General features: G+C 50.2%; 1 protein-coding gene across 1 annotated transcript; it reads right to left on the bottom strand.

Moving 5' to 3' along the window:
• Positions 1-1,254: 1,254 nt before the first annotated feature.
• On the bottom strand, positions 1,255-9,606 carry VPS4A (vacuolar protein sorting 4 homolog A). The gene is made up of 11 exons (XM_083165241.1): positions 9,454-9,606; positions 6,194-6,305; positions 5,382-5,526; positions 4,731-4,792; positions 4,183-4,302; positions 3,513-3,669; positions 3,281-3,429; positions 3,024-3,105; positions 2,145-2,364; positions 1,913-2,053; positions 1,255-1,824 (listed from the first exon to the last, which is right to left on the bottom strand). Exons 1-11 carry the CDS (start codon positions 9,472-9,474, stop codon positions 1,723-1,725), a joined length of 1,311 nt encoding a protein of 436 aa, XP_083021367.1. The 5' UTR covers positions 9,475-9,606; the 3' UTR covers positions 1,255-1,722.
• Positions 9,607-10,652: the final 1,046 nt, after the last annotated feature.

Genomic DNA, 10,652 nt, shown 5'->3' with positions numbered 1-10,652 from the left:
TGTCTACTAAAACCCTGAAATAGGGTGCGATCCAAAATGCTACCTTTCTTCAAAAAGGACTCCATCTTCAACTACAGGGAAGGCACAAAAAAGGTTCCTATCAAGCCTTCCAGCAGCCTGCTACCAACTATGCACAACCGCATCCTAGTGAGGACTTCTTTGGACCAAAGCCGGAAATCCTAAACCAACTGATAGTGAGATGTAATAAATGCAACCACAGCTGATTGCTTCAAATAGTGGACTTGGATGGGACATACAACTAGCCAGCGAGCAGTATAAAGGTCCAAGCAGGAGAGTGTCTTTAATTTTAAATTTAATTGTTCATATTTAATTTTATCAATCATGTGTTATGTAATTCACAGATAATCCCACATAAGTGTTATTCTATCAGCGCTGCTGTGCCCCAAATTTGACTACGTACACTCCGTACCCACCAGGCAATGGGAGCGGTCCGCACATCCTTGTCTCCTAGCACCAGTTCTCAGGGAGCCCAAACAGCGCAGGTTCAACAACGCACAAATGACATAGTTAGCTTCCCCAGTGGGACTTTTAAAATTAATATATGGTGATCTATTCCGGTATAGTCAGAGAAGCATGGCACAGGATGAAATCTACTGCAATCTATTCTGGTATCATCAGGGAAGCATGGCATGGGGGGGGGGGGGGGATCTACTGTGATCTATCCTGGTAATGACAGAAAAATATGGAACAGGCGGGAATCTACTGCGATCTATCCTGGTAACATCGGGGAAGCATGGCACAGGATGGAATCTACTACGATCTGTCCTGGTAACGGGGAAGCACGGCAAAGGAGGGAATCTACTGTGACCTATCTATCCTGGTAACGTCAGGGAAGCACGGGTGGTAATCTACTGCAATCTATCCTAGTAACGTGAGGGGAGCACGGCGTGGGTGGGCAGCTACTGCGATCTATCCTGGTAACGCAAGGGGAGCACAGCGTGGGTGGTAATCTACTGCGTTCTATCCTAGTAACGGGAGGGGAGCACAGCGTAGGTGGGCAGCTACTGCGATCTATCCTGGTAACGCAAGGGGAGCACGGCATGGGTGGGAATCTACTGCGATCTATCCAGGTAATGTGAGGGGAGCACGGCGTGGCTGGTAATCTACAGCGATCTATCCTAGTAACATGAGGGGAACACCCTATACCTGGCATGGAAACAGGTGTGGTCCCTTCTTTTGACACATGGTCCAAGCTGTTTAATCTGCAGATTATCTCTCCATGTTCCGACCAGGTGGCAATAACCGTCAGTTTTATTTAATAACGACAATCAGACATAGAACATGAGGATATATTTACATAGCTGAACACTCATCCCCAGTAATGCACACATCAGATACGGGCAGGAAAAGGGCTACACCTCCAGGGAGGACAGAGGGAGATGGGAAATGGGAATTTACAGCCAATTAGAAGTCAGTTGTCACTGTAAGTCAGGCAAGGAGGAGGAGTTTCCTGCAGATTGCTGGGTAGGGGGGAGGCAGTCACATTGGGGGTCAGTGACTGATGGCAAATGAATGTAAACCTCAGAGACAGAAGGTGGATGGAGCCTCCCCTGTGGTGCAGGGGCCCAGGGGAGGGTAAGAGTCCTGAATATAGGAGAGGGTGGCCAGAGCCTGCAGATTCCTGCGATGTTACAAGTAGGGGCACTTAAATATAAGCAAGCAAACACAATGCCCCCCTCCCTTCACGGTGCCCGCGGCACCTCATCCTTCCTGCCCAAAGTCCTCTGAAAATTTCTTCACTTTCCAGAGGTCGTCTGCATTGACTGTGGGCCGGGTGGTAGCCTGGGACCTCAACATATCCGACTAAGGGAGGAAAGAGGATGAGAAGTGATAAAAACGGGCATTAGCTTCGGGTCCATTACGCTGGGGTTGGTCTATGGGCACTACTCACCATACAGATGACGGGCTCCAGCAGCTTATCACTGGGAACCTCCATCCAGGTCATCTCAATAGCCCCAGGTTCTCCAGGAGAACACGGCGATAGGAGGTCATCTACTGTAACCCCAGGGTTGGTGCGGGAAGGACCTCGTACCTAACAGGGAAAAATAAGCACATGAGGATGGACCTCTCCCGGCACTCTATGCCCTCCTCCACTCACTATGCCCCGTCCTCTGGGACCTTACCTTCTTGAAGTGTGTGGCTGATTGCACTTTGCGCACGGGCTGCATTAGTGCATCCCTCACGATGACACTGATGTCAGCTCCTGAGTAACCATCGGTCTTGTTAGCCAGCTCGCGTATGTTTGCGTCGCTCAGGCTGTGGGGTGTATTTCCTAAATGTAGCCTGAACATCTGGGCCCGGGCCGCTTCCTCTGGAAGTGGGATGTATATCCGCTTCTCAAACCTGCAATTCAGATGCCACTCTGTAGGAAGGATTTATTCATTGTTATCCGCTAGTAGGGCTCAGTATAGTACGCAGCCTGGTCTCTAATACTGGAGCCAATGTCTGTACTGGTCAGTATACGCTGTCCGCTAGTAGGGCTCCAGAGAATATGCAGCCTGGTCTCTCCTACTGGAGCCAATGACTGTACTGGTCAGTATATGCTGCCTGCTAGTAGGGCTCCAGATAATACGCAGCCTAGCTTTTCCTACTGGAGCCAATGACTACTGCTCAGTATACGCTGTTCGCTAGTAGGGCTCCAGAGAGTATGCAGCCTGGCCTCCCCTACTGGAGCCAATGACTGTACTGGTCAGTATATGCTGCCCGCTAGTAGGGCTCCAGATAATACGCAGCCTATCTTTTCCTACTGGAGCCAATGACTACTGCTCAGTATATGCTGTTCGCTAGTAGGGCTCTGGAGAGTTGGCAGCATGGCCTCTCCTACCGGAGTCAATGACTGTACTGGTCAGCATACTGTATGCTGTCTGCTCATAGGGCTCCGGAGAGTACGCAGCCTGGCCTCTCCTACTGGAGCCAATGACTGTACTGGTCAGTATATGCTAGCTGCGCTCAACATGAGGAACACAGGGGTGTTAGACATGGGCAGCAGTCACTAGTCTTACCTCCTTCGGATGGCTGAGTCCAGCACCCACGGTATATTGGTAGCTCCCAAAACTAAGATCCCATCGTTGTTATTGCCAACACCTGAAAAACAACAGCAGTCCGTGACCTTATAGAACGGAATGTACAACATTTCTGTTCATGCTCATTTTATTGACCAGAAACATGTAATAAGAGGATATTTGGAGAATCACAGAAAATATGAAGAATAGTACCCATGTATCATAAGGAAAGCCATGGGGCCAGTAGTACGCCTTACCCTGCATCTGCACCAGGAACTCAGTCTTAATCCTCCGTGCCGCCTCACTCTCATTCTCATTCCGAGAGCCGCACAGCGAGTCCACCTCATCAATGAATATGATGGAAGGTTTGTGCTGTCTTGCCAGCTCAAACAGGTTTTTCACCAGCCTGTAAAAAACAAGAGCGACTGACAGGATGTGCGCAGCAAACATTGGGGTCTGTATTTCAAGCATCACCCTCTGTCCACTCACTTCTCACTCTCTCCCAGCCATTTGGACATCAGATCCGAGGAGGACACAGAGAAGAACGTAGAGTTATTGGCTTCGGTTGCTACAGCTTTGGCCAGATAGGATTTTCCTGTTCCCGGAGGTCCAAAGAGCAAGATGCCACGCCAGGGGGTGCGCTTTCCTGGGGAGAGGAGGGGAGAATACGCCAGTGTGCATAGATGGAGGATAACAGGAGGAATGCTCATGGGCGAGGTGGAAGGACGCAGACAAGATGAGGCTTTTGATCCCAACCAGAAACCGAAGACGTTGCATTACCTGATCAAATGGTGTTTTGACTCCCAGGCAAACCAATTCATACCCCCCACCCCACCCCGGCAGAAATCTCTTTCCTGGGAAATCTTACAAATCAGGCAGATAGAGGTGTTGCTATGTTCAGAGACACCCAGTGGCTCCATCTCCGGAGCCCCTGCCAAACACACAAAAAGCTGGCTCCTGATTGGACCTTATTTGCACCGATCAGATCTCACATTACTCAGTGTTGTAAGAAGAGATAGCCTCTGACATCTGCAGCCATCCCAGTGCCCCGTGGTACTTTGCCCACTGATGTATTGGCATATCAGGGGTACTGGGGCACGTGGAGAGAACCGGGCCCTACACCAGAGGAAGGCATTCTGCAATATGAGATAATACAGACCTGTAAATAGATGGGGGAATTTAATGGGCAAAATCACGGCCTCTTTCAGGGCTTCCTTTGCTCCTTCCAGCCCAGCCACATCATTCCACCGGACGTTAGGCTTCTCCATGACGATGGCACCTGCAGCCGTATACAGGGAGTAATAGTGAGAAGCCACAGTGTGCAGGATTATAACAGGGGTATGCGGGCATTGGAATGCTTCCAATACAATACACCGGTCATCTCAGTAACCCAACTCGTTTCATACACACCCAGATCCCCCCCCCATCATCTTCTCACACCCAGATCACCCCCATCTTCCCCTCACACCCAGATCCCCCTCACACCCAGATCCAACCCCACCCCCCCCCCATCTTCCTCTCACATCCAGATCCACCCCCCCCCCCCCCCCATCTTCTCCTCACACCCGGATACCCCCACTCTTCCTCGCACGCACAGACTGCCCCACCTCCTTCCTCACACAACTCCCAGCCAGTGTCCTGCCCCAACCCCAGAAACCTCTACACTCCATCACACCCCCATCCAGTGTCCTGCCCCAACACACATACCCATCAGTTGTTCCTGTAGCTTCTTTTTCTCTGGATTTTCACCTTCACTATCACTGTCACTTCTAAAGAGATAGAAAATGTTACAATGATTGGCCATCAGATTCTGTATACAGTACTGCTAGAGATAACAGATTAGATCTATAGAAACACACACACACACACACACACACACCTACTAATTTCATTCCAAACAGTTTTCTATAATGAGAATTCAGTTTAGTTTTCGGGGGCAGCTATAGGCACAGGAAGTACACTATAGATGCCCATAGGCACAGAAAGTAGGCTATAGAGTCCCCAGGGGCACTGGAAGTAGGCTATAGAGTCCCCAGGGGCACAGGAAGTAGGCTATGGAGTCCCCAAGGGCACAGGAAGTAGGCTATGGAGTCCCCAGGGGCACAGGAAGTAGACTACCGAGTCCCCATAGGCCGGCGGAGACACAGAGGAGCCACGATTATATAAAAACTCCTAAAACACGAGGCATCACTAAGGGAGGCTATAATGCTGCAGTACAGGGTCTCTCACATACGAAACATTGCTGATATAACCCCTAGTGAATTCTCTAAGGTAAAAGCAGATTAGGGAGCCTGTCCTGTAAGGTCTATCTCCTGTCAGAGGGTCCCCATCCCCCATGCAGTATGCAGAGCATCTGACCCCTTCTCATTCTGTGACTCCTTTACAGGTTTCTTGCTCTGCTTGTCCTTTGTTTTCAGATAATCCTTAAGTTTCTCTGCTCGGTCCAGGTACTGCATGCACTTGGCTCGGATGCTCTCCTTGGCCTTGTCACTATGCGCTTCATCTGTGGTCACAAAGAAAAGTTGGAAGATGTTAACCTACCCAGTAACTTCTCACTCATGTCGCCAGCATGCCCCATGTATGGCAGCTTCTCCTTGCACCCTGTTTCTCCTTACCCCCAACCTGGCACCCCATGTGTGCCTGCTTCTCCTCACCTCCAGCCTGGCACCCAGTGTATGCCTGCTTCCCCTCACCCCCAGCCTGGACCCCCAGTGTATGCCTGTTTCTCCTCACCCCCCAGCCTGGCACCCAGTGTATGCCTGCTTCTCCTCACACCCAGCCTGACCACCCAGTGTATGCCTGCTTCTCCTCACGCCCAGCCTGGCACCCAGTGTATGCCTGCTTCTCCTCACACCCAGCCTGACCACCCAGTGTATGCCTGCTTCTCCTCACGCCCAGCCTGACCACCCAGTGTATGCCTGCTTCTCCTCGCCCCCAGCCTGCTATCCCATATGTAGCCTCTAATTTCCCATAGCCTGGCACCACTTTGCACCCAGTCTGGCATCACATGAATAACTACATCCCTTCTCATCCAGGTTGGTACCCTGTCGGCTAGGCAGTGTAGCTGTACATTCCGTTACACCTGCCATGCTATGAAACCCTCTGTGAGCTCTCCCCCCACACAGCACCTTACTTGTATCTGTATCACCCAGTGTGGCCCAGGGACTTACACTTAATGGCATGCAGGAAATACTCCACGGCGTGCTGGTACAACCTCAGAGCCTCTTCATAGTTCTTGTTCTTGTCCTCCTCCGTGGCCTTGGTCACCAGATCGATGGCTTTCTGCGATAGAGAATAAATACTGCGTGGGTCAGTGTCCTCTGCCAGCTATATACCATGTACAGCAATGACAGTTATACGGATACTAATAATGTTTGTATAGGGCTTCTATTCAGTATTAGTGTAATTCCTGGCACCCTGCACCTTTCATGCTCCTTGCAGTTTCTCTTTCCTCACACACACCTTTGATAAAGCCGCTGAGACGGTGAAATGTGTCAGGTGCCTTGCCCACTCACATTTTATGGACTGATCTGGACCAGCCTCGAAACATCCTTTGGACCACACCATCTGAACAGTATTTGGACCCTGCCATTTGCACTAAAGGATCCCTGTACCACCATCTTTAACTGCAGCCCTTGGGTGTACTCCCCTACTCTTAGATCGTGACTCAGCTTATTCAGGCCTTGAGTCCCTGGGAGGAACAAGACACACCACAGTCTTCGACTAACAGGTGGACGGTAACATTTATTCCTTGCATTTGCACTTTATTTGGTCCCGATTCGAGGCATAATAGGACAGCCCTCCCCCTTTCCCCCCCCCCCACTCCTCATGTGAGGCCAACTTGCATCAAATACAAGCATTCCCCTAAACGATCATTCATTGTATTAAATAAAATGTATTTATTTGAATGTTCAATCAGTCCAATTTTCATTTGATTTTTATTGATCTTAATTAATACAAGTCAGCGCTGCTTTTTCTATTTTTTTGGTATTTATCTAGTTCAGGTCTGACTAACCTGTCATCCTCTAGCAGCTGCCAATGACCCAGCTCAAGTCGAAGTGCCACCTTTCCTTTTTCCCCTTGTAGGGGGAATACAAATTTTTTGTGACATATACAACATAAAGGATTCACAAAGTCTGTGTCACTATTGTTGTGTCACTATTGCTGTAAGTGATGGGGGGCTGTGCATACATGATGGGGGGTGCACTGTGCATGTGTAAGTGATATGGGGGGGGGGGTTGCACCGTGTGTGTTTCCAAATGTTTGAAAACTTAATTATAATTACCACCAATACATGGCGGGAGACAGCTACATGATCAGTGTCACCCTCTAGTACAGGGGTAGCAAACTCCAGTCCTCGAGAGCTACCAACAGTTATTGTTTTCCAGATCTCCTCACAGAATCACAAGTGAAGTAATTAGCTCCACCTGTGGATCTTTTAAAATGAGTGTTAGTGAGTAATGAGTGCACCTGTGCAGCAACTAAGTTGGAAAATGTGAACTGTTGGTAGCTCTCGAGAACTGGAGTTGGCTACCACTGCTCTAGTATCTATAGATCTCTATAATCACACCTGTGCTGTCACATTAGCACATGACTCCTACTGATGAGCAGCATCTGAGTCACGGCACAAAGCAACACAATCACATGACATACTGCACGCCTTTACCTAGATGTATGGGTGAAACCCAATCTCCCAACATGACCCTCTCCAGGAGGGACACATTGCTCTGCTCCTGTACTTCCCTCTTAATGTAGGATTGCCATCACCTGTGGTGAAACCTTTCTTAGCAATTAACCTGATCAACACAGATGAAGCTAATCATGCATTAAGAGGAAAGTCCAGGAGCAGAGCATTGTGTCCCTCCTGGAGAGTGTCATGCTGGGAGGTATGCAATCACTGTGAGATCACCAGATTCAACTCAACAGGAAACCAGAAGATAAATGGACTTATTAGGGCATAAACACTAGGGAAGGGAGATAAAGGGGTCTATGTACTACGCCTTGGAGAGAAAGTATCAGCCAATCAGCTCCTGGCTATCATTTGTCAAACTCAGCCTGTAAAATTACATGGGCTGTTTGGCTGCTACTTTATCTCTCTCCAAGATTTGCTACATCTTGCCGTAACAGTAATACAATACAATAGATAAGCACAATATAGTGGGAGGGGCGCTCTATAGTCTCTATGGTACAATGAATTACAGAACCTGATGTCTGGTATAGCAAATCTCTTAAAGAGAGGACAAACAGATGCCCAATCCCCAGTCATAGCGCCCTCCACTCAGACTGTATGCACTATTGGCTGGCATGGACCAAGCCTCTGTGCCCATCCCCTCACCCTGTATAATCACCCTTGCCCAGACTCCCACCTTCCCTGGTCCTTACACTACTCTCTCCTTGCACCATGGCCAATCACATTTCTCTCGCTTGCACCTTTCTTCCAGCTATAGGAATCATTGCCAACTATAGTTCTCCTGCCATACTTCTACCATTACAGACCCTACCACTTTACTAAACCACACCCACTCTGTCTCTGACAACTCCAGGAGACCCATCTTCACATTTTATAAAACGCCATACCCTTAGTTTCTTATCCATGGATAATCCATCAGTTTGTGTTGCTGCCCTCCTGCCATGTACATGGGCTCTTACCCTCTGCCTCCTGGGTTAGGGCCACGTCATTTACTAACAACTGGTCACTCATATCCCCTCCGTGTCATATTACTGCCTGGCTGGGCATTTGACCCATCTCTCTACCCCTGGCCTGGTATCTCACCCCCTATCCGGAAATCTGTCCCCCCTCTCGCCCCCTGCCCGGGCAACTCACCACCCTTCTCTCCCCCTGTCCAGGCATCTCACAGCCCCTCTCCCCCCCTGCCTGGGCACCTGTTACATCCTCCTCTCTCCCCCTGCACGGGCATCTGACCCACCCTCTCTCCCAATGCACGGGCATATCACCCCCCTTGACCCTCCTCCCTACCCGGAAATCTGTCCCCCCTCTCTCCACCTGCCCCCCCCCCCCCCCCCCATGTCACCTAGCCAGGCAACTCACCCCCTCTCTCCACCTGCCTGGTCACCTGTCCCCCCACCCCCCCGGGCACCTGTCACATCCTCTCTCCTCCTGCATGGGCATCTGACCCCCCTTGACCCTCCTCCCGACCCCGGGACGGAAATCTGTCCCCCCTCTCTCCACCTGCCCGGGCACCTACCACCCCCCCCCCCCATCACCTAGCCAGGAATCTCCCCCCCCCCCCCCCCCCCCCCGGGCATCTAACTCACTGGTCCAGGCATCTGACCTACCCTCTGTCCCCCTGCCCGGGCATCTGACCGCCCTTATCTCACCCTGCCATCTGGGCTGATAGCCGGTGACCAGCATCCCCAGCACCGGTCTATAGAATCAATACCCTCGACTACGACCCCGCCCTCCCGTTACCTGCAGGGTTGACGTTGTCATCTCATCTCCCGGTCCCGGTATCACCGAGGTTTCGGCGGATTCCGGGGCCTGTCACTCAGCCGGAACCGGAAATGACGCCAGGCCGAAAACATCCAGGGAAAGCGGAAATCAGGTGACTGCGGGGTTACCATGGCGACCGTGACGCCGCCGCAGAGGACTGGCGTATCCCTGCTGCTGCTGGGTTCAGTCTATTTTATATTGGGCTAAAGGACCTTGTCCCTCCATGCACTATGATTTAGCCCACTCAATACAAATAGGCTATTTCCTAGTGGGCTAAAGGGCAGGTCCTTCTATTCACACTGATTTAGCCTACTCAACAAAACTAGGCTATTTCTTAGTGGGATAAAGGACCTGGTCCCTCTATCCACTTTGCTTTAGCCCATTCATTAAAGTTAGGCTATTTCTTTGTGGGATAAAGGACCGGTCCCTCTATCCACTTTGATTTAGCCTATTCAATAAAATTAGGCTATTTCCCAGTGGTCTAAAAGACTCACTTCAAGAACAAGGTCCTTTAGGCCACTTGAATATAGCCCATTTTATATAAGTCGGCTAAATCCAAGTGGGCAAAGGGACCTGATATTTTATGAGCATCTGGTGTAAAGGACCAGGTCCTTTAGGCCACTTGATCATAGCCCATTTTATATAAGTAAGCTAAATCCAAGTGGGCAAAGGGACCTGATATTTTATGAGCATCTGGTGTGAAGGACCAGGTCCTTTAGGCCACTTGATTCCAGACCATTTTATATAAGTAGGCTAAATCCAAGTGGGCAAAAGGACATCACATTTTACAAGACACTTGCGTAAAGAACCAGGTCCTTTAGACCACAATTTTGTAGCCCATTTAGACATAGCTAGGCTAAATCCTAGTGGGCAAAGGGAGGGTGTGTTGTGTGCCCAGGCACGCCATAAATGTCCGACACCCCCACGCACAAACCGTGTTTTCTTATCTAATGTGAATACATCAGACTTGCAGAAGTGAAGTGCGGGGTGAAGCTATCAGCCACACTCCTCTAGGTGGAGAGCTTATGGGCATAGTTGGATCTCTTGGGCCAGTGGTGTCAGGGGGTGGGAGGAAGGTTAGTTACCGCCGGGTGCCACTGCCAGCAAGTGTGGATCCATGGCAGGAACCGGTTATGTGACTAGCTTGGTTAGCACAGATGAGGAGAAGCGTATCAGCT

This window comes from Crinia signifera, chromosome 11, assembly GCF_055691185.1.
Source record: "Crinia signifera chromosome 11, ASM5569118v1, whole genome shotgun sequence".
NCBI classification, from domain to species: Eukaryota; Metazoa; Chordata; class Amphibia; order Anura; family Myobatrachidae; genus Crinia; species Crinia signifera.
This window is presented reverse-complemented; position numbering and strand designations above follow the sequence as displayed.